The 23,856-nt window shown below is 41.3% G+C and overlaps 1 protein-coding gene across 2 annotated transcripts; it reads left to right on the forward strand.

The window, feature by feature from the left end:
• The first annotated feature begins 75 nt into the window (after positions 1-75).
• On the forward strand, positions 76-23,441 carry ube2g1b (ubiquitin-conjugating enzyme E2G 1b (UBC7 homolog, yeast)). Of its 2 annotated transcripts, none has more exons than XM_068005831.1 (6): positions 76-156; positions 2,789-2,891; positions 14,265-14,362; positions 15,167-15,345; positions 19,114-19,220; positions 22,254-23,441. In XM_068005831.1, the coding sequence occupies exons 1-5, from the start codon at positions 105-107 to the stop codon at positions 19,198-19,200; spliced, it is 519 nt and encodes a 172-aa protein (XP_067861932.1). In that variant the 5' UTR covers positions 76-104; the 3' UTR covers positions 19,201-19,220; positions 22,254-23,441. The 2 variants fall into 2 exon arrangements, with proteins under 2 accessions (XP_067861932.1, XP_067861933.1); XM_068005832.1 differs by having other exon boundaries at positions 86-328.
• Positions 23,442-23,856: the final 415 nt, after the last annotated feature.

Consider the following 23,856-nt stretch of genomic DNA (forward strand, 5'->3'; position numbering starts at 1 on the left):
AAGTTTTTTTTTCAAGTTACGAGATTAGAAATGGTCGTTGAAGCAAAGCGGCACATCACGGGCAGCCCTGCTGTTGCCAGGCGGAAGGCGCATGTGCGGCTTAGATGCCGGAGCAGGAGCCGGGAACGGAGGCGCCTTACAGGCCGCAGCCTGAAGGTGGGGGTAGCGAGGGCAGCGAGGGCCCGCTGGACTTGGAGCGGGTGTTTATGACGATCTATCTCGCCCATTTACTTTACATTTATTACTTGTTTTTCATATTTTACTTGTGTTGATTTGATCTTAGTAATGACAGACCAGTCCGCTCTGCTCCTTAGGAAACAGCTGGCAGGTACGCGCCGCCCTTGGGATCTCACTAAACTTTGCTGCAGATGTGAGCGCCGGGAGGATTGTTGCTGCTGAGCCTCGACCCACGTTCGGTCCCATTCCTTCTACCTAGTTTTATTTTCCCCCCGGTGACTGTTAATGTTTATTCCAATTTTTAATTTTTAGGCGTTGTTTTTCTTATATAATCGGGCGGTTGACTTTTTTTTAAAGTCATTGTTTCGTAACTTTTTTCCGCTGAGATTTTTCTTCCCTTCCCCCCCCCCCCCCCCCAGCTCCGCATTATCATTGTGACAGACTGACCGTGGCAAGTGTCTGCCTAAAATATGTACGTTACGGGACCACAGTCGTGTTTTAAACATTGGTAGTTTCTATAACTGGCGTCAAAGTTATATAAAATACCGATGTTGTCAGTCTGACGTGATTGTAAAAGAGAAAACAAATGATTGAATGGCGCTTCATAAACGCGAACTGTCAGGTTATGATGACTGTGGATTTTTTTGTGTTTTTATTTTTGGCCAGAGGACAGATTTTTATTTGTTTCCACGGTCCACGGTACAACCGGCTGCGGTCAGTCCCCCGAATAGCTGAATTATTAAAATTTCCTTCGGTATTCTTTTCACACCCTACTGTCAGAAGTTGGCGTACAATATAGTCATCCTCTTGGAGCGAGAGTTGATGGTAAGCATTTGGTCGGCATTAAAATGCTGCAATGTACGTCAAGGCATGTTTTTTTTTACGATCCCAACTATTACCATGAACTGCAGTGGGTAACATGCTGGAATGGTAAGTAGGAGAGGAAAAGTCATGTGTTTACATTTTAATATAAGAACATGTTATGTACAATGCTTGGTTCATCAAGAAAAGCAAATGGCTTGTGAGATAGCAGATCCTTATCTGATTATTTTACATTTGTCTAATAACTAAAGCAAAGATGAGGTTGCAATCCAGTTGAATAATTGAATTATAGTTTTTAAAGTTGATCCTAGGAGAGAAGTAATTTTGCCCCAGATGATGATTGGTACTTTTCTTTTTCATCTAGCCAAGTAAGATTTTTCATTAACTTGTATTCTTCTAGCTAAACAACTATATAGGATTGACGCTGTGATAGGCACCTTAAAGTTAATGTAGTTCCATGCAGAATTTTTTTTTTACGAGACAGAGAAATTAAATAAGACCATCACTCTCAAACTTTTGCTGGCATGCCTTTAGTATAAAGGGTTGACCAGCAACCAGAGCAAGTAGTTTATTGAGCGTTTACTTCTGGAAGGCAAAACTATTAAGTTGGTATAAAAAAATTGGACAGTTTGGACTGTAATTTATGATTATTATGTAAATCAGTAGTGTGTAACTCATCCTGTTTTCCAGATGATTGAATTGCAGGCTGTTTGCATCAGAATGTTCTCCTTCCATTGTGGAGGTCCGATTACACTTGCAAAAGTCATCCTGCTCTGGGCAAGATGCTTTTTCTTGCCATCTTGCACTCCCATTGTTTGTCATTGAGAGTGCATGCCAAGATGTATGATTAACAATTTGCATTTGTTTCTTTGAATATGCCAAACAAAAATGTGTATTATTGACCAGTATTTTTTCTACTTTTTCAGTTTAACAAAGTATTTGGGCTGTGGCCTAGTAGCTCAAATGGCAGAGCACTTGATTATCTGGATATTGATTGAGATTCAAGAACCAGTGCTCCTTGTTACTTGGGGCCATTTGCATTTTGTAGGATACTTTTAGTCTGTTCTCAGCCAAATGTTAGGAAGAGCTGAATAGAAATTATTTTCTTTCCATCCCTGATAAGTGGAAAAGATTATGGTAATAAACTGGTCTCTTTGACGTACAAATAATGATTGTACCTGCTGTGAATTTGTAAAAATATTCAGTGAATCGTCACTTTTTTCTGTTCAGGGAGGAGAATATTCTTGAAGGGGAGTACTTTCAATTTAAAGTACTCCCCTTTCTCATAATCACTATTTTCAAACAATTGCTTATAACTTCTCATACCTGAGAGGAGATATTTTTGAAATATGAACAAACTCTGTTGCAGACTTGCAATGTTGTGCCAACTAACCAGAAAAAAAATCCCTTCAGGTAACAAGTTCAACAGTCTATCTTTAACCAGATCTCATCATGCCAAATAGGGATCAGTGTCCTTCCCACTCTAACCCAATTAAAAAGTTTGATCCAGTCATAGCAAATACTAAACATTTTAATTGGATTGGAACACCAAGATCAGCATCCAGAAGCAGAAAGGAGGTTAATTTCCCTTCAACATAGTAAGAGTTGCGGAAAGACTGCTTCATATGTTTTTTTTCTCAGATTCAGTGACCCAACTTACTGGACTATAGTAAGTTTGAGAAATTGTTGTAGCAACTCTTACCAACTTAATTATACAAGAATGTGGTTTCTGGATTAATGTGTAACTGTCTCTCACATTATTTCATTGTTGTGTTTGTTTTTTCTCAAGAACTAAATAAGAATCCAGTGGATGGATTTTCTGCTGGATTAATAGATGATGATGACATATACAGATGGGAAGTTGTCATCATTGGCCCGCCAGATACTCTTTTGTAAGTACATAACACTAAAACCAGTGCTAATAGAAACTGCCTGTTAACATTGGTGTTTTATTTTCAGAATAGTGACAGGAGAATAGTTGATAATGATATCTGAAATGCAAAAGTTGTCTTCTAAATATAACATTAGTGTCTTTCATATTTTTCTTGCTAGGATTTTGGAAGTAACACCTGTAAAGGTCAATATGGTCACAAACATTGCTCTGCTAAGAGAGTATCAGGAGCTAGGCACTAAATTTAAAAAGCAGGACTTCGAGGGTGGTAATCTGTGGATCACTACCCTAACCACGTGCTAATTGGCATAGGGATAAATTGATCAGTAAAGTGAAGGAGGGGTTCCATTTCATGGGATACTAACACCAGTACTGGGACAGGAAGGAACTATACTGCTGGAATGGGCTGCAACTGAAATAGGCTGTGACCAAAACCTAGCGGAAAGGATAAATAGGACTGTACCAGTAACTGACCAATAACTGGAGGGGGAGGGGCGGCAGGGTCCCAGTGGAAATAATAGTTGCCTAATGATAAGAAAAAGAGCAAAGATCAGAGAACAATAAGTTATAAGATAATATAAATACTTTGGGAACAGAAAAGGTTATAGCAAGCAATGACAAAATACCTGTTAAATATAAGCCAGACGTGAAGCAAAATAAGAACATAGTAATTAACTACATAGTAATCAATATACAGAGCAACAGCAACAAAAAGTGTGATAAGTAAAAACATGTGAGAAATAAACTATTGGGGCATGTGGGCAGGGTGCACATAGCATAAGAAATAAAACAAATGAGTTAGAAGCACAAATTCATCTTAAAGAGTGTGATGTAGTACCCTTTACAGAGACCTGGCTATAAGCTGGGCATGACTAGGAGCTAAATATTCTAGCTTATAGGATTTTTAGAAAGGACAGAGAATTTGGGAAAGAAGGAGCAGTAACAATCTTGATAAAAGACACAATTACAGCAGTAGAAATAAAGACTTTCAGTAAGGGTGATTGGGCAGTGGAAACACTGGGTAGAACAAAGGAACAGCAAATGATGTAAGACTCTGGTGGGAGTTGTCTACAGACCTCCTGACAGTAGTGATGTAGTAGGAAGATGTATAAATACAGAGATCAGGGAAGCATATAGCAGAAACAATGTGGTTATAATGGGAGATTTTAATTTCTACATAGATTGGAAGAAGCAGCTTTAGTAGTAAAGGGAACAAATTTCTAGAATGTATTCGGGACAGTTTTCTGGAACAATATGTTTTAGAACCGACAAGGGAACAGTCCTTACTAGATTTAATGATAAGTAGAAGAGTCATAGAAGTTTACAACATGGAAACAGGCCCTTCGGCCCAACATGTCCATGTCGCCCAGTTTATATCACTAAGCTAGTCCCAATTGCCTGCACTTGGCCCATATCCCTCTATACCCATCTTACCCATGTAACTGTCCAAATGCTTTTTAAAAGACAAAATTGTACCCGCCTCTACTACTGCCTCTGGCAGCTCGTTCCAGACACTCACCACCCTTTGAGTGAAAAAATTGCCCCTCTGGACCCTTTTGTATCTCTCCCCTCTCACCTTAAATCTATGTCCCCTCATTATAGACTCCCCTACCTTTGGGAAAAGATTTTGACTATCTACCTTATCTATGCCCCTCATTATTTTATAGACTTCTATAAGATCACCCCTTAACCTCCTACTCTCCAGGGAAAAAAGTCCCAGTCTATCTAACCTCTCCCTATAAGTCAAACCATCAAGTCCCGGTAGCATCCTAGTAAATCTTTTCTGCACACTTTCTAGTTTAATAATATCCTTTCTGTAATAGGGTGACCAGAACTGTACACAGTATTCCAAGTGTGGCCCTACCAATGTCCTGTACAACTTCAACAAGATATCCCAACTCCTGTATTCAATGTTCTGACCAATGAAACCAAGCATGCCGAATGCCTTCTTCACCACCCTATCCACCTGTGACTCCACTTTCAAGGAGCTATGAACCTGTACTCCTAGATCTCTTTGTTCTATAACTCTCCCCAACGCCCTACCATTAACGGAGTAGGTCCTGGCCCGATTCGATCTAGCAAAATGCATCACCTCACATTTATCTAAATTAAACTCCATCTGCCATTCATCGGCCCACTGGCCCAATTTATCAAGATCCCGTTGCAATCCTAGATAACCTTCTTCACTGTCCACAATGCCACCAATCTTGGTGTCATCTGTAAACTTACTAACCATGCCTCCTAAATTCTCATCCAAATCATTAATATAAATAACAAATAACAGAGGACCCAGCACCGATCCCTGAGGCACACCGCTGGTCACAGGCCTCCAGTTTGAAAAACAACCCTCTACAACTACCCTCTGTCTTCTGTCGTCAAGCCAATTTTGTATCCAATTGGCTACCTCACCTTGGATCCCGTGAGATTTAACCTTATGTAACAACCTACCATGCGGTACCTTGTCAAAGGCTTTGCTAAAGTCCATGTAGACCACGTCTACTGCACAGCCCTCATCTATCTTCTTGGTTACCCCTTCAAAAAACTCAATCAAATTCGTGAGACATGATTTTCCTCTCACAAAACCATGCTGACTGTTCCTAATCAGTCCCTGCCTCTCCAAATTCCTGTAGACCCTGTCTCTCAGAATACCCTCGAACAACTTACCCACTACAGATGTCAGGCTGTAGTTCCCAGGCTTTTCCCTGCCGCCCTTCTTAAACAAAGGCACAACATTTGCTACCCTCCAATCTTCAGGCACCTCACCTGTAGCTGTCGATGATTCAAAAATCTCTGCTAGGGGACCCGCAATTTCCTCCCTAACCTCCCATAACGTCCTGGGATACATTTCATCAGGTCCCGGAGATTTATCTACCTTGATGCGCGTTAAGACGTCCAGTACCTCCCTCTCTGTAATATGTACACTCCTCAAGACATCACTATTTATTTCCCCAAGTTCCCTAACATCCATGCCTTTCTCAACCGTAAATACCGATGTGAAATATTCATTCAGGATCTCACCCATCTCTTGTGGTTCCGCACATAGATGACCTTGTTGATCCTTAAGAGGCCCTACTCTTTCCCTAGTTACTCTTTTGCCCTTTATGTATTTGTAGAAGCTCTTTGGATTCTCCTTTGCCTTATCTGCCAAAGCAATCTCATGTCCCCTTTTTGCCCTCCTGATTTCTCTCTTAACTCTACTCCGGCAATCTCTATACTCTTCAAGGGATCCACTTGATCCCAGCTGTCTATGCATGTCATATGCCTCCTTTTTTGCCTAGGCCTCAATCTCCTGAGTCATCCAAGGTTTCCTACTTCTACCAGCCTTGCCCTTCACTTTATAAGGAATGTGCTTACCCTGAACCCTGGTTAACACACTTTTGAAAGCCTCCCACTTACCAGACGTCCCTTTGCCTGCCAACAGACTCTCCCAATCAACTTCTGAAAGTTCCTGTCTAATACCATCAAAATTGGCCTTTCCCCAATTTAGAATTTTAACTTTTGGGCCAGACCTATCATTCTCCATAGCTATCTTAAAACTAATGGAATTATGATCACTGGTCCCAAAGTGATCCCTCACTAACACTTCTGTCACCTGCCCTTCCTTATTTCCCAAGAGGAGGTCAAGTTTTGCCCCCTCTCTAGTCGGGCCATCCACATACTGAATGAGAAATTCCTCCTGAATACACTCAACAAATTTCTCTCCATCCAAACCCCTAATGCTATGGCTGTCCCAGTCAATGTTGGGAAAGTTAAAGTCCCCTACTATTACCACCCTATTTTTCTTGAAGCTGTCTGTAATCTCCTTACATATTTGCTCCTCAATTTCCCGTTGACTATTTGGGGGTCTGTAGTACAATCCTATCAAAGTGATCTCTCCCTTCTTATTTTTCAGTTCTACCCATATAGACTCAGTGGGCGAACCCTCGGATATATCCCCTCTCACTACTGCCGTGATGTTCTCCCTAATCAAGAACGCAACTCCCCCTCCTCTCTTACCACCTGCTCTATCTTTCCTATAGCATCTGTACCCTGGAACATTGAGCTGCTAGTCCTGCCCCTCCCTTAGCCATGTTTCAGTAATAGCTATAACATCCCAGTCCCATGTACCCATCCATGCCCTGAGTTCATCTGCCTTGCCCATCAGACTTCTTGCATTGAAATAAATGCAGTTTAATCTAGACTTCCATTGTACTTTGCCCTGCTTTCTCAGACCATCTGTCCGGTCATGTTTTGTACACTCTCCCTTACTGCCTTTTGTTTCTGTCACCACTTTACTTCCCACTGACTTCCTGCATCGGTTCCCATCCCCCTGCCACATTAGTTTAAACCCTCCCCAACAGCACTAGCAAACACTCCCTCTAGGACATTGGTTCCAGTCCTGCCCAGATGCAGATCGTCCAATTTGTACTGGTCCCACCTCCCCCAGAACCGGTTCCAATGGCCCAGGAATTTGAATCCCTCCCTCTTGCACCATTTCTCAAGCCACGTATTCATCCTAGCTATCCTGTCATTCCTACTCTGACTAGCCCGTGGCACTGGTAGCAATCCTGAGATTACTACCTTTGAGGTCCTACTTTTTAGTTTCACTTTAATTACTTTGTCATCACTTTAATTACAAAACTGAAGTCATCTATCATTTTAATCCTCTTCTAATTTCTTTTATGGATTGGGAGCAGGAACACGGTCTCTGAATTAATTCATTCGCTACTAACTCCCTCCACAACCACTGCAGAATGTTCAGACCTCTTTAAGGTCCTATCTCCTCCTTTCTCCTACCAAGAATGTGAGCAGACGAGCTGCTCACACGGGCATCTGCCCTTCCAGAACCAGCAGCTTATGGACGGAGAATGAGCTTGCTTTATCCCCCAAGGGAAGAGCTGCACTTCTATGCTGGGTCTGTCTGGGAAAATACCAGTAGAAAATTAAACAAACCAGAATTAGTCGGTAATCTGACGGTAAGGGAATATCTTGCAAATAGTGACCATAATATGATTAATTTATTAGGTTTGAGAGGGAGAATCATTAAACCAAGGTTTTAAATTTAAGTAAGGCAAAGTTTGAAGGGATGAGAAATAAATTGACCACAGTAAACTGGGCTGAACTATTAATGGGTAAACCTACAGACCAACAGTGGGAAGTATTCAAAGAAGTATTTGTTACAATACAAAACTAGTACATACCACTAAATGCAAAAACTCCACTTATGCAGTTAAGCAACCATGGTCAACAAATGAAGTAAGAGACAGTATCAAGCTAAAAGAAAATGCTTACACAAATGCAAGGAAAAATGGAAATCCAGGATACTGGGAGAGCTATAAAAAGCAACAAAGTGACACAAAAAAGTAATGAGGTACAAAATTGCAAAGGATATTAAAGCTAATAGTAAAAGTTTTTATAAATATATTAAGAGAGAGTGGTAAAGAGGAATGTTGGCCCATCAAAGACAGATACAAGTGAGACTATAATGGACAATAAGGAAATGGCAAACTTGTTAAATGAATACTTTGTATCCATTTTCACAGTAGAAAAAGAGGACAGAATAGCAGCAGTACAAGGGAACCTAAAAATAAGTCGAGAGGAACTTAACTGGATTTAATATAAGTTAAAGAATGGTAATGAAGAAAATAATGGTACTTAAGATAGACAAATCTCCAGGACCTGATGGTTTCCACCCCAGGGTATTTTTTTTTTTATTCGTTCATGGGATGCGGGCATCGCTGGTGAGGCCAGCATTTATTGCCCATCCCAAATTGCCGTTGAGAAGGTGGTGGTGAGCCGCCTTCTTGAACCGCTGCAGTCTGTGTGGTGAAAGTTCTCCCACAATGCTGTTAGGTAGGGAGTGCCAGGATTTTGATCCAGCGACGATGAAGGAACGGTGATATATTTCCAAGTCGGAATGGTGTGTAACTTGGAAGGGAACGTGCAAGTGGTGGTGTTCCCATGTGCCTACTGCCCTTGTCCTTCTGGGTGGTAGAGGCCGTGGGTTTGGGAGGTGCTGTCGAAGGAGCCTTGGCGAGTTGCTGCAGTGCATCCTGTGGATGGTACACACTGCGTCGGTGGTGAAGGGAGTGAATGTTTAGGGTGGTGGATGGGGTGCCAATCAAGCGGGCTGCTTTGTCCTGGATGGTGTCGAGCTTCTTGAGTGTTGTTGGAGCTGCACTCATCCAAGCAAGTGGAGAGTATTCCATCACACTCCTGACTTGTGCCTTGTAGATGATGGAAAAGCTTTGGGGAGTCAGGAGGTGAGTCACTCGTCGCAGAATACCCAGCCTCTGATCTTTTTTTTAATTCATTCATGGGATGTGGGTGTCACTGGCGAGGCCGGCATTTATTGCCCATCCCTAATTGCCCTTGAGAAGGTGGTGGTGAGCTGCCTTCTTGAACTGCTGCAGTCCGTGTGGTGATGGTTTTCCCACAGTGCTGTTAGGAAGGGAGTTCCAGGATTTTGACCCAGCGACGATGAAGGAACGGCGATATATTTCCAAGTCGGGATGGTGTGTGACTTGGAGGGGAACATGCAGGTGGTGGTGTTCCCATGTGCCTGCTGCTCTTGTCCTTCTAGGTGGTAGAGGTCTGCTCTTGTAGCCACAGTATTTATGTGGCTGGTCCAGTTAAGTTTCTGGTTAATGGTGACCCCCAGGATGTTGATTGTGGGCGATTCAGAGATGATAATGCCATTGATTGTCAAGGGGAGGTAGTTAGACTCTGTCTTGTTGGAGATGGTCATTGCCTGGCACTTGTCTGGCGCGAATGTTACTTGCCACTTATCAGCCCAAGCCTGGATGTTGTCCAGGTCTTGCTGCATGCGAGGGGTTGCAAATGGAATTGAACACTGTGCAATCATCAGCGAACATCCCCATTTCTGACCTTATGATGGAAGGAAGGTCATTGATGACGCAGCTGAAGATGGTTGGGCCTAGGATACTGCCCTGAGGAATTCCTGCAGCAATGTCCTGGGGCTGAGATGATTGGCGTCCAACAACTACCATCTTCCTTTGTTCTAGGTATGACTCCAGCCACTGGAGAGTTTTCTCCCTGATTCCGATTGACTTCAATTTTACTAGGGCTCCTTGGTGCCACACTCGGTCAAATGCTGCCTTGATGTCAAGGGCAGTCACTCTCACCTCGCCTCTGGAATTCAGCTCTTTTGTCCATGTTTGGACCAAGGCTGTAATGAGGTCTGGAGCCGAGTGGTCCTGGTGGAACCCAAACTGAGCATCGATGAGCAGGTTATTGGTAAGAGCCGCTTTATAGCATCGTCGATGACACTTCCCATCACTTTGCTGATGATTGAGAGTAGACAGATGGGGCGGTAATTGGCCGGATTGGATTTTTCCTGCTTTTTGTGGACAGGACATACCTGGACAATTTTCCACATTGTCGGGTAGATGCCAGTGTTGTAGCTGTACTGGAACAGTTTGGCTAGAGGCGCGGCTATTTCTGGAGCACAAGTCTTCAGCACTACAGCCGGGATGTTGTCAGGGCCCATAGGCTTTGCTGTATCCAGTGCATTCAGCCGTTTCTTGATATCACGTGGAGTGAATCGAATTGGCTGAAGACTGGCTTCTGTGATGGTGGGGATATCGGGAGGAGGCCGAGATGGATCATCCACTCGGCACTTCTGGCTGAAGATGGTTGCAAACGCTTCAGCCTTGTTTTTTGCACTCACGTGCTGGACTCCGCCATCATTGAGGATGGGGATGTTTACAGAGCCCCCTCCTCCCGTTAGTTGTTTAATTGTCCACCACCATTCACGACTGGATGTGGCAGGACTGCAGAGCTTTGATCTGATCCGTTGGTTGTGGAATCGCTTAGCTCTGTCTATATCGTGATGATTCCGCTGTTTAGCATGTATGTAGTCCTGAGTTGTAGCCTTAGCAGGTTGGCACCTCATTTTTAGGTACGCCTGGTGCTGCTCCTGGCATGCTCTTCTACACTCCTCACATTGAACCAGGGTTGATCCCCTGGCTTGTTAGTAATCGTAGAGTGAGGAATATGCCAGGCCATGAGGTTACAAATTGTGCTGGAATACAATTCTGCTTCTGCTGTTGGCCCTCAGCGCCTCATGGATGCCCAGTTTTGAGCTTCTCGATCTGTTCTGAATCTATCCCATTTAGTACAGTGATAATACGTTGGATGGTGTCCTCAGTGTGAAGATGGGACTTCGTCTCCACAAGGATTGTGTGGTGGTCACTCCTACCAATGCTGTCATGGACAGATGCATCTGCGACAGGTAGATTAGTGAGGACGAGGTCAAGTAAGTTTTTCCCTCGTGTTGGTTCGCTCACCACCTGCCACAGGCCCAGTCTGGCAGCTGTGTCCGTCAGGACTCGGCCAGCTCGGCCATTAAAAGAAACAGATGAGGAAATTGGAGATGCATTACTCATAATTTTCCAAAGCTCTAAATTCAGGAATTGTACCTTTTGGATTGGACAATTGCAAATGTCACTCCATTATTTAAGAAGGGACAGAGGGATAAACTAGGAAGCCATGGACCTGTCAGTTTAACATCAGTTGTGGGGAAGTTACTGGAATCTATCATGTGGAACAGAGTGACTGAGCAGTTGGACAAGTGTGAGCTGATCAAAGAGAGTCAGCATGGATTTGTGAAGGGTAGGTCATGTCTGACTAATCTTAGTGGCCCAATCTTAAAATTAGAGCTAGGCCGTTCAGGAGTGAAATCAGAAAGCACTTCCACAAAGGGTAGCGGAAATCTGGAATTCTCCCAAAGGCTGTGGATGTTTGATCAGTTGAAATTTTCAAGACGACAGTTGATAGATTTTTTTGTTGGGAAGGATATCAAAGTTCAAAGGCAGGTAAGTGGAGTTGAGGTACAGATCAGCCATGATGTGATTGAATGGTGGAACAGGCTCGAGGGGTTGAATGGCCTACCCCTGTTCCTATGTTCTCTGTAGTTCTTCACAGGTATGTGCAGTCTTCACTACAAACAAAAGGAAAGAGACATTGTTAGAGTAGTATATTCACAAAGTGTAGAATTGGGCAGTATGGTCAGTCCAGGCATTGAGAACAGACCAGTTCTTTACAGAAAGGGAAAGTATATGGGAAATAGATCAGTTCCATTACTTTTAAAATTATTTGAAATAATAGTGAAGTGAATTAGCCTGAGGAAAGCAGGAAGAAATGGTGGAAAAGGGGGGAAAGAAGCTCTTGTTAACAGTACAGAAGCTTTAGTTTGCCTACATAACAATAGAGACTACACTTCAAAAGTAATTAATTGGCTGTGAAGCACTTTGGGGTTTCCTAAGGACATGAAAATCGCTATATAAATGCAAGTTCTTCATCAGTAGAAATGATTATAGTCTGCTGTTAACCGTAACAGTTTTTAAGCCGTGACTTTTTAAATCAAAAACAGCCACTTTAGATCTGAGTCACAATCAGAGTCTCCGCAACATGCTTCCCACCACTTCTACTGTTGAGTAGACTTGGTTCACTGGTGAAACTTTGTACAATAACAGACGAGTGGTAAATATCTTCTTGAGTACTTCTACATACTTGTGACCAGCCAGTTATTGTCCAGAGTCCTTGGCACAGGAAATTTTTTAAGATAACTGTTAATAAACAGAACTTGTAAAATGGCAAGATTTTAGTTTTTGTATGTATACTTCCAGTATTCTCTATCTCTTCCCCTCCTCCCACAAAGAAAGCATTTAAACAGTAATGATTAAGGAAGAAATCACAAGTGAGTGACAAAGTAAGATGGCAGTTGAAGTGGTTTCAAAGTCCCTTTTTTAATGGTACAGTTTAGTACCTTCAGATATTAGATGCCGCCTTTGCTCAAACTCGGTAGGTACAGGAACAGATATTGGCACAAATAATCCCTTTGAATGTGGTCATGGATTTCCTGTGTCCCACTGTTCTCGACCTTACAAAGTGCCTGTGTACCTATAAATAATTGATAACCAGGTGTGAATTACAAGGTTGTAATACTTAATCAAGGGGTTCAAGTGATTGTGTAAACCATGAATGCAAAGATTTGGTATTTTATTAAAATAATCCAAACACAAAGATTGCAGTCTTTTGCTTAGTTCTTGGTATCTGTTGTTGTGTAATATATAGTGGTCTGGAATGTCTTCATTAAAAGGTTGTGTGAAGATGACAGTTTTTCTTGCTATTTTCAGGGACATTCTGTATTTGGTGTATTATCAATGGATATTAAAGGTCACTGTAGTCCCTTGTGATATCCTAACTGCAAGATCACTGGAAAATAAACTTGTGCTAGGTTACAAGGACATTGTTCACATACACAAACCACATTTTCCAACTCTTAGTCCAGTGAGGCAGATCACAACAACAGCAACAACAACTTGCATTTACGTAGCACCTTTAACGTAGCAAAACATCCCAAGGCGCTTCACTGGAGCGTTTTCAAACAAAATTTGACACCGAGCCACATAAGCAGATATTAGGACAGGTGAGAGGTAGGTTTCAAGGAGCATCCTAAAGGAGGAGAGAGGCGGAAAGGTTTAGGGAGGGAATTCCAGAGCTTAGGGCCTAGGCAGCTGAAGGCACAGCCGCCAATGGTGGAGCAATTAAAATCGGGGATGCGCAAGAGGCAAGAATTGGAGGAGCACAGAGATCTTGGAGGTTTGTAGGGCTGTAGGGGGTTACAGAGATAGGGAGGAGCAAGGCCATGGAGAGATTTGAAAACAAGGATGAGAATTTTAAAATTGAGGCGTTCCCGAACCGGGAGCCAATGTAGGTCAGGGAGCATAGGGGTGATGGGTGAACGGGACTTGGTGCGAGTTAGGATATGGGCAGTCGATTTTTGGATGGACTTAAGTTTATGGAGGGTGGAAGATGGGAGGCCAACCAGGAGAGCATTGGAATAGTCGAGTCTAGAGGTAACAAAGACATGGATGAGGGTTTCAGGAGCAGGAGAGCTGAGGTAGGGGCGGAGACGGGTGATGTTGCGGAGGTGGAAGTAGGCGGTCTGGGTGATAGAGTGGATATGTGGTCGGAAGCTCATCTCAGGGTCAAATAGGACGCCAAGTTTGCAAACTGTCTGGTTCAGCCTCAGACAGTGGCCAGGGAGAGGGATGGAGTCGATGGCAAGGGAACGGAGTTTGTGGCAGGGACCAAAGACAATGGCTTTGGTCTTCCCAATATTTAGTTGGAGGAAATTTTTGCTGGATGTCGGACAAGCAATGTGACAAATGAGAGATCTGGCACTAAACCTTGATAATGCCATGTTGTTAGTATCTGAAAAGCTGATCAGGAAAATGTTGTATTCTCATGTGCTCTTGGTCAATCACATTAGAGTTAAGTTTTTATAACTTTAGTCACAATATCTTGTATATTACTGGTCAGCAGGGAAACAGTTGTCATTCATCACAATTCATTTTTTTTTCCCTAGTGAGGGTGGATTCTTCAAAGCTCATCTGACTTTTCCTAATGATTACCCTTTGCGGCCTCCAAAGATGAATTTCATCACAGAAATCTGGCACCCAAACGGTAAAATGTATATAAATGGTATTGATTTATTAAATCATGATTAAATTATCAGCTTTAAAACCTTATTTGGGGGTGGAGGGGGGGTGGGGGAGAGAGATGAAATTTGTGTCTCATTTTATCGTGTAACCATTTGAATCCTCTGCGAAGTGGTGGCATAGTGTGAGCTACAGTCTCTTCTGTAGCCTCAATGGCTGCTGTAAATTTCCCCAAAGTAGATATCTATATGAGATAACATTTACCAGATGGGTTAGGTGCTCCTACAAACTTTTCTTCCAACTCCACTTGCTCCTCTGGGCCACAAAGTGGCAAAACTTTTCATCAAGGATATCTGACTTAAATTGTCAGTTAAGGTTTGGGATGTGAACTGTAGGCCTCGATATTTATTTAAGGGGAGATTTATGTACATGGCATATTTTGTTTAGCTGTCAAAAAAAATGCAGTACAGATATAAGCTCTGATTTTGGAATGTGAACCCCTGATACCTGTGAACTGATACTTTGTAGGAAAATTTCTGAGGATATATTTTACAATGCCAGTAGCTTTTTAAGTAAGCTTACACACACTACTAGAAGTAGCATAAGGCACAGGGCATATGCAGCCTTTCCTAAATGACGAGGCATTGTTGATGGTTTTATTAGAGCTGCAGTACTTCATACAAAGTTTGTGTCACTCTCTATGAAATGTAACTTGATTAACTGTTAATTTGAGTAGATTTACCTGTGACAATTTTGTGGAACTCCTACTGCCCATTTCATTAATAAACTATTTGGGAAAATGATCAAAACTGTTGCTTTTTTGATACAGTTGCCAAGAATGGTGATGTGTGCATTTCAATTCTGCATGAGCCCGGTGAGGATAAATTTGGTTACGAGAAACCTGAGGAGCGTTGGCTGCCCATTCACACTGTAGAGACCATTCTCATCAGTGTCATCTCTATGCTAGCTGATCCCAACAGTGACTCTCCTGCGAATGTTGATGCTGCAGTAAGTATTTTTTTAGAATTTGAGCTAGGGTTTATTTTTCACCGGGTAAAGTGATCAGCAGCTCCAATAAAGAAATGCTCCTGATTGGGGGAAAAAAACATACTTGTGAACCTACTTCTGGTAACTGGCGTTTCCAAAGCCCCGTTCCATTCATAAATTGTCTAATTTTTAATCCTCGATCAACTATCCCATATGTGAGATGATTACAGTCATACCAGGGTTTCTGCACTTATTTTCAGAGTATCATGATACCAAAAATGGTGTGCAGTGACAAAGTGCTGTATGCTGAGTCCACACTCCCTAACCAAGTGCTAATGCCATTCTCCTAGGACTTTGGCCCTCCCGTATTGTTGTAATTGGCATTTTAGTAATGTGACCACAAGAACTTAGTGAATGCTACATTCATCCAATTACACACAACATCCTTTAGAGGATGAAGAATTAAATTCATAGAATTTTACAGCATAGAAAGAGGCCAGTCAGTCCATTGGGGGGAATTTTAACCCCAAGAATGAGTGGATTGGGGGCAGGTGGGAAGTTAAAGTAGTAGAAATTTGAAGCGCAACCACAACCGGGCTCCAACGTGCCCACTCCGGGTTTGACGGAGGCGCATTTGGCTGCGTGCGAGTAACCTACTCGCCGGAGACGGGTCGGTAATTAATACAGGTGGGTTGGTAATTATCAGAGCAAATTAGATGATTAGCAGATGCTAATGAGGCGATTTTAAATTGAATTCAACAGGCATTAAAATTTAATGCCTCCAGCACAGGTTTCCCGAGCCGCAGGTAAAAGGGAGGTGAGGAGGGCCGGATCCATGAGGTAAGTGCCTTTATTGCACTGCTTGTGGGCCAGGAGGAGCAGGAGTGCTTCCCCTCTGCCCAACAAGTTTACCTATTAAACACACCACGATGTCCAAAGCATCCCAACCATTTTTGTCCCATTTTCCTGCCCTTTCCCCATGCCCATTTAATTTTTTCTTTTTCAAATATGTATCCACTTTTTAAAAGCATATAATGGACTCTGCTTCCACATTGTTTCTGGTAGAACATTCTATGTTCCAACAACCCTCTGACTAAAAAAAACTTCTCCCCTTTTTCTTCATTCTTTTGGGGATAATCTTAAATTTATGCCCTCTAGTTACTGACCAGCGGAAATAGTTTTTCCTCATTGATTGTAAAGCACTTTGGGACATCCTGTGGGTGTGAAAAGTGCTAAATAGGTATTTTTCATTTTGGAATGCTGCAAAAAGATGCATTACTAGTATAAAATAACAGAAAACAGTCAAGAGCTAACGGTATTTTTATAAGCATAGGAGTACATTACAGTTTTGAAGAACTGAAACAAAGAGTCCTGACATGAAACGTATCTATTCTACCATTTCTATTTATCCTCTGGATATAATCAGTTATACGAATTTTACATCATTTGAGTAATTGTTTTGTTGCTTAGTGTAATCATGTTACATAGTCATGTAGACAACAGAGCACAGCAGGTGTAGGATTACTACAAGTACAGTTGGAAGGATCACATTGTAACAGGCACTGCTATTAAAGTAGCTTACATTTTAAGGAAATGCAGTGTTGGGGAAAGTATGGGGAAGGTTTTTGTAAAAAGAAAGCAAAAAACTGCAAATGCTGGAAATCAAACAAAAATGGAAAATGCTGGTAATACACAGCAGATCATTCAGCATTTGCAAACAGAAAAGACAAGTTAATATTTTGGGTGTAAACCTTTGTCAGAACTGAAAATTAAAAGATACGCTAGCATTTTAGTAAAGTTGGGATAGTAAAGCTCAGTGAAGCAGTGGAAAAGCATTAAAAGAACAAAAGAATACACAAATAATCAAAATAGTGAAAAAATCTGGGGGAGAAAATTGCTGGAAATGTACGGTAGGCCCATCAGCCCTGTAAAGAGAACTATCAGGCAAACCCTGGGTGCAGACCGTCTGCCAAAACTCTTCTGACGAAATGTCAACACCTAAAATGTCAACCTGCTTTCCCTCCCTCCAGACATTGACAGAGCCACCCCTCAACACCAGTACTTCCAGATGTAAAGAAAATGAGGGATATAGCTAAGATTGCTGGTCCACTCACCCCACCCATCACTGCCCTCTTGGACACTGATATCAGATCTACAATCGCTGTCTCCTTCGCATTTCCCTCCAGAATGTTTGTTGGCCCCTGCATTCACAGTCTTATTGTAAATGATTGCATTGACATCCTGGCTTTGATTGAAACTTGGCTCGTGGATGGCGACGTCTTGTCCTTTACTGAAGCCTCCCCACCTGCCTATACTTGCCACCAGCTGCCCTGTCCAGCTGCTGTGGTGGTGGTGTGACCCTTTTTACCAAGTTGCTCCTTGGTTTCCCCCTACTCCTCTGGTACTTTCTCCTTTGAGTATTTCATCTTGTTTAAACCCAACTCGCCTCTGCTTTAAAATCCTCATATTCTACCTCCCCCTTTAAGCCACACCCCTGAATTCCTCGCTTACCTATCCTCTCTCCTTTGCTCCCTCAGTCTTTACACTGAGCGATGACTCATCCTCAATGATTTCAGTTTCTATCTTGGCTCCCCCAGCCCTCTTTCCTCTGAATTCACTGCCCTGCCTAAATCTCTCTCTCCATATAAACTCTTCTACCCCTCTTCACCGGCCACCCCTCAACCATGCCATCTCCAGTGGCCCTCTGCTCCCATGGTCTCAGTCACTGACAAGGCCATCTTTGATCACTTCCTTGTATCCTTACCACCCATATCCCCCTACTCCATTCCAACCCCACTTCCTTCTGCATTCGCCCCAGAAAAATACTCTGCCAAGTCAATTACAACTGCGCTTTCAAATTCCCAACTGCTTCTGACCCCACATGTTCTCCATCACCTAATTCCATTTCCCTAATATTGCCAGCCTCTGCCCAACTTCAGCCCCATGTCAACTACAGCTGCACTTTCAAACTCTCAACTGCTTCCGATCACATTCTTCTCTACCGCCTACAGCCACTTCTGTGTTATTGCCCACCTCCACCCATCAGAGCTTCTGAAAGTCACAGAGGGCATCAGAAGAGTCACAAGTGGTTAGAGAAGTGGTCAGATAGTGGAAATTAATTCGATGGGACTGGAGAAAGCTGAAACGATCAGTATACTGGGACAGTCCTGTTTGTATATCTTGGAGAGGAGGTAGAAACTGGTAGTGTTAGGAGGAACAATGAGCAGGTTGGAGGCACTGGGAATAATATCTTTGGAAGAGTTAGTATTAGCAACACTCTGGGAAATGATGGTTCGGTAGTGGGATCATGGTCCAAAGGAGGTAGGAAGATTTACCAGATAGTTGGTGTTCAGCCTCAGCCAGGTAGAGGTGCTTTCACCACTATACAACAACAACACCGCACTTTGTCAACAGGTTTGGTGATGTTTGAGTTAGAACAGTGAATGGAGAGCTGTAAGTTAAGGGGATCATAGATTAGAATATTATGGGGAGTAGGGAAACTGAGATGACCAATATCATAGCAGCAGTACTCAATGAAAAGCCAGGAGGATCCAGAAGGCTGGAATGAAAGGAAGGGATCAGATTCACAGAGGGAGGAAGGTTCTTGGCCATAAAGGTATATAGGTGGGTGGAAAAAGAGCTCAACATTGTGCTGAGCTTGGAGCTTGAGAGATGGAGAGGCAAAATTAAATACGACCTCAGTTGAAGAAAATGGTGTCTGTTGAGCCAATTTTTCACCGTAATAGTTGAGTGGACATCTTTTACCACAATTATTATCCTTTCATTTAGAAAGAATGGCGAGATGATCCTAATGGCGAATTCAAGAGGAAAGTTGCTCGGTGCGTAAGAAAAAGCCAAGAAATGGCATTTGAGTAATCTCTTCCTGAAACTTTGTGGTAAGTGTTTGTTAAAACTGCTGAGTTTTTAAATGGGCTATTTAAATTCATACTGTGGCAGAAAAGAATTGTCGTGAATTCTATTTAAATTTACGGGCTGGTAGTTCTTCAGTTTAGTTTTCATTTAACAATAGCTATTTAGTCTTAATGTGGCCCAACACACTCCTGCACTTCTTGTAGGGAAGCCACACGGACCCCACTAAGCATGTTTCCCAGAGGACGTGTCCAAGATTGGGAACCAATTGCATGTAGAATTTTTTTGCACCCATATTCTATTACTCTGTGGCATAGATGTTGAAACAGTGACTCCTCAAACTGCTTAGTTAAGAGGAATTTACCACTAACATTCAGCTAACTATAATGGTTGCAACAATTTAATTTCAGTTACTGTTTATTTAACAGAAGTGTTGACTATTACATGGGATGCAGAAAAACCTATTTAAAAACATTCATATATGATTTTCATTTCTGACCTGGCATTAATTTAACTTTTATTATGAAATTAAGATCAACTATAGTCAATTTTGTAATAACTAAGCTACCAATGCTTTATATCAAATCCAGTTATCTATCTTGTATTCCGTATAATTTCTTCCAAAATTGTAAACTTGCTGTGAGGAATCGATCATCTCTATATGTCTCTTCATTGTACATCAGAATATTGTGTATGATGTGTATGATTATAAAGAGGTCCAAACATCAAATAAGATGTTTGAACTAAGATTTTATAGTTAAAATATAGAAAATGTTTTGGTTATGTTCTGATTTAAAACATTACCCGTCATTTATAAGCAACAAATATTATAGAATTTTTATCCCTTTGGAAAACGCAATGAAAAATATCCAGAAGATGTAAAACTGTATTCAGGAGTACAGAGTATACTTTTTTTCGTATTAATTTCAATTGACTTAACTACAACAGATTTTATAAAAACTGAATGCTGCTGTAGACTAAACAAACTTTGAAGATCCAAATTGTGTGGGATGAACGATCAAATACTTCAAAGTGAATACCTGATTGAGTAGGATATTTAGGAGTGTTTTAATGCAAAGGAGCTTTGAAAGTACAAATCTATCTCCGTACTCACTGATGTGTACCTGGCTCATTCATTTTAATCCTGTAAGATGGTTATGACATAAGGTCATCATTCTTCTGGTGTCGTTAAGGCACATCAGGCAGTAAGTCTTGGGCTTTTGCCTCAAGCTCACGTAGTTGCAAGTGCGCTTCAGCTGCATCCGTTTTTGTGTTGCGTAGAGTTTCTCTTGGTCGACATCTAGCTCTTTCCCCTCATGGCTTCCATTTCCATGTTTGCTTAGGAATGCTTTTGTCAGTTATTAACAAACTGTGACCAATATAGGTCCATCTTCTCTTCCGGACTTTTATTCAGTAGTGGTATGTGTGCTCGCTGAAGTACATTTTATTTGTTATGTTGTCACAGGCATCCACCCTGGAAGCTGTTGAGCTTCTTTTAGATGAATATACATGACATAAGATAGACGATGCATATTTGACAATTGAGCTAACCTGTTTATGCAGTCTTCCTCAAACAGAAAAGTGCCCCTTTGTGGACATTTTTGAGCAATAATCTAATTTTAATGTTGCAACAGGTAAAACTAATTAGCAAACTAAGTAATTGAAATGATCCCAAACTGCTGTACAGCTTTGTTTATAAATGCATTTATCAGGCCTGTATAATCCATACTGGCCCACCCAGAAGTTTACTTTTATCTATTTAGAGATATATGTCCAGGTCATGTGAAAGTAGAATGTTCTGTAAATTTGATAACTAAAGTGATGAGGAGGTTTATTTTTGTGGGTTTTTAAAATTTGATTTCCTCTGGCTGTAAGTGTCCTGAATGATAAGATTTTGGGCATTCTCAGGTTATGAGGGTATTGGATGTAGATCCACAGCACAAATTGGAAATAAATTGTTCGGCCTGGAAATTCTACAGGGGTTCACCCAATCTCGTGCCATTGGAACCCCAAGAGAAGCGGCATCAAAGTCCGTTTTCAGCCATTTATGTAATTTCTCTGGGGGTTCCACTGATCTCCCACTGAAGTTACAGATAGAGATCGTGAGAAACCCCGCAGAATTTTAGGGCCTTAATCTCAAGACTGATCTTAAGAATGTCTGGTGCGGGAAATATAAAATTGCAGTAGGAGATGCTGTCGTGAAGTTTAGATTAAAGCATGTTATTGGGCCAGATTTGAGACTCCATATCTGGTCTGTGCTATACCTGACTTGGGAGTACTAGGTGCCAGATGTTTCATTGATGTTCCTCACCTTGGTGAGCACAGGAACATTTTTAAGATACTGGCTTGCTTAAGATCCAGTTCACACTTAAATTGAGTTCCTCACAAGTAGTATCGTTAATACAATAGTGTATTTTTTCCTACAATACATTGTTATAGATTACTTCTTCCGCTTTATTAAATGTCGTGCTTTGCAACATTTCTCAGCTAAGATGGTGAGCAGCTGGCCACTTTCCAGAATGATGCACGAGAGGAGTGTGGGTTAACTTTCCCGAGACAGGGGCTTTTAATACTTGGTTCTCCAAAGACTTGATTGAGAGTGGTGATTTATCATGTTGGAAAAGGAAGAGTCTGCATCCTGCTGTATTCAGCACATTGACTGAATGCATGTCTCAACCTCTTGTATAGTCCTTTTAAAATAACTTTTTTTTGTCAGTTTATGCATTTATTAGAACCAGTTGCACCAAATTCCACAAGCCAGCATTAGCACTGCTCAATAATGGATACACCATGAAGCAATATATGGTGTTCCTTTTACAGTTGGTCAAAGCGAAAATAATACAATCTTCAGCTATCAAATCACGATTCAAATTATGCAAGTTAAGAGGCTCCTGGTATCCATTCTTGGTACCAAAAATCCACTCCTTTAAGTTAGTGAAATAATATTCTGCTGGAGTTGTTAGAAGCCAGAAAAGGATTGGTGGACTTTTTAAAAAGTTCTTGTGAAAAGTGTGACAATTTATTTTGTTTTCTGATTTGAAATATTTCTTTATTTTTAGGGGTAACTGAAAACAGAACTTCGCCTTTACCTGTTCTTACTGGTCTATGGCCATAGCATCGTGTTACCTGCCTGCTCACTAAGAATTCCATGCTGATAAGCTTGGATACATAAGAATCCCTCTGCCAGAGAGATGCTCATTGATGTTAAGAACTGTTGAAAGAAATGTGGCCCTCCGTTTGATAGCAACAAAAAAAAAGTTTAAAATACCTTAAGTTTCATCTCAGTTATTTTCAAATTCTGCCGTGAATTATGTTTATTTATTTGAAAGCAAATCAGAGTGCTTGTGAAAGTGTTATGTTAAACAAGGCTTACCTTTTGTATCTTAAGATTGCTGCTATCTCTGCCTAAAGCAAATGTAATCCATATACTTTGGGAATGGTTTGTGACAAACCAGTTCACTGAATCATTTACAGTTATGTAGCATTTAAACCTACCTTCATTTGGAATATTATAGTTTTTCACAATTTTACAGAAAAATAATTCAGGTACAGTAATGGTGTAGAGGCAGTTCAAGGCTTGTGGTGGGGGGGTAGGGGAGTGATAGATTGAAATGCCCTCTCTGATTTCCTTTTTAAACCAGTTTTGGTGCTGTATCAGTTTGGGGAAATACAAAGACAGTTCTGGTTACTGCATTTGCCTTTGTATCTCTTAAGGTTGCTGCTGTCTCTGCCTAAAGCAAATGTAATCCATATACTTTGGGAATGGTTTATGACAGACCAGTTCACTGAATCATTTACAGTTAGGTAGCATTTAATCCTACCTTCATTTGGATTTTGTTTTAGTTTTTCCACAATTTTACAGAAAAAGAATTCAGGTACAGTAATGGTGTAGAGGCAGTTCAAGGCTTGGGGGGGAGGGGAAGGGAAGTGATAGGTTGAAATGCCCTCACTGATTTATTTCCCTCTTAAAACAGTTTTGGTGATGCACCAATTTCAGGAAATACAAAGACAACTTCTGGTTACTGTATTTGCCATCCATTTGGAAATTGTATGATTCAATGCAAAACTTATTTTTGAATAACTATACATTTAGAATATATTATAAGGAGCAGCTAAGCGGTAGGGGTGTTATAAGCTGTTTTCCTTCTTGCTGGAAAGTATGAAGATTGTAAAAGTATTCAGCTTTAACTTTATTTATAAATTATTTCTACATTTGATCTGAGCCTATTAAACATACTATAATAGAATCTGGTTGGTTGTGTAACTAATGGTTCTGTCAGTCATGTTACATCAGAGTAGTTTTATGACAGACAAAACAAATGACATATATGTAGTTATACAAACTACATAATGGAGTTCTAAATTAAGTATTTTTCTTCTAAAATTCAATCAAACTAATTTTGGTCTTAATTGAAAAACTGATATCTCTTCAAAACACTGTCTCTTATTTTCTTCCAGAAACTTGGACTAAAAATTATTTACTTATTTCTTAAAAATTGAGTGCTGCTGTAACTAGACTATCAGCTAGAGCTGCACTGATAGTTTTCTGCAGTGTGTCAGTTTGATAACACTCACCTCCAAAGCAGAAGGCTGTGGATTCAAGCCCGATGCCAGGCTATCGTTTCAGTGCACTACTGAGGATGCTATATTGCCAAAGGGACT

This window comes from Heptranchias perlo, chromosome 25, assembly GCF_035084215.1.
Source record: "Heptranchias perlo isolate sHepPer1 chromosome 25, sHepPer1.hap1, whole genome shotgun sequence".
Lineage (NCBI taxonomy): Eukaryota > Metazoa > Chordata > Chondrichthyes > Hexanchiformes > Hexanchidae > Heptranchias > Heptranchias perlo.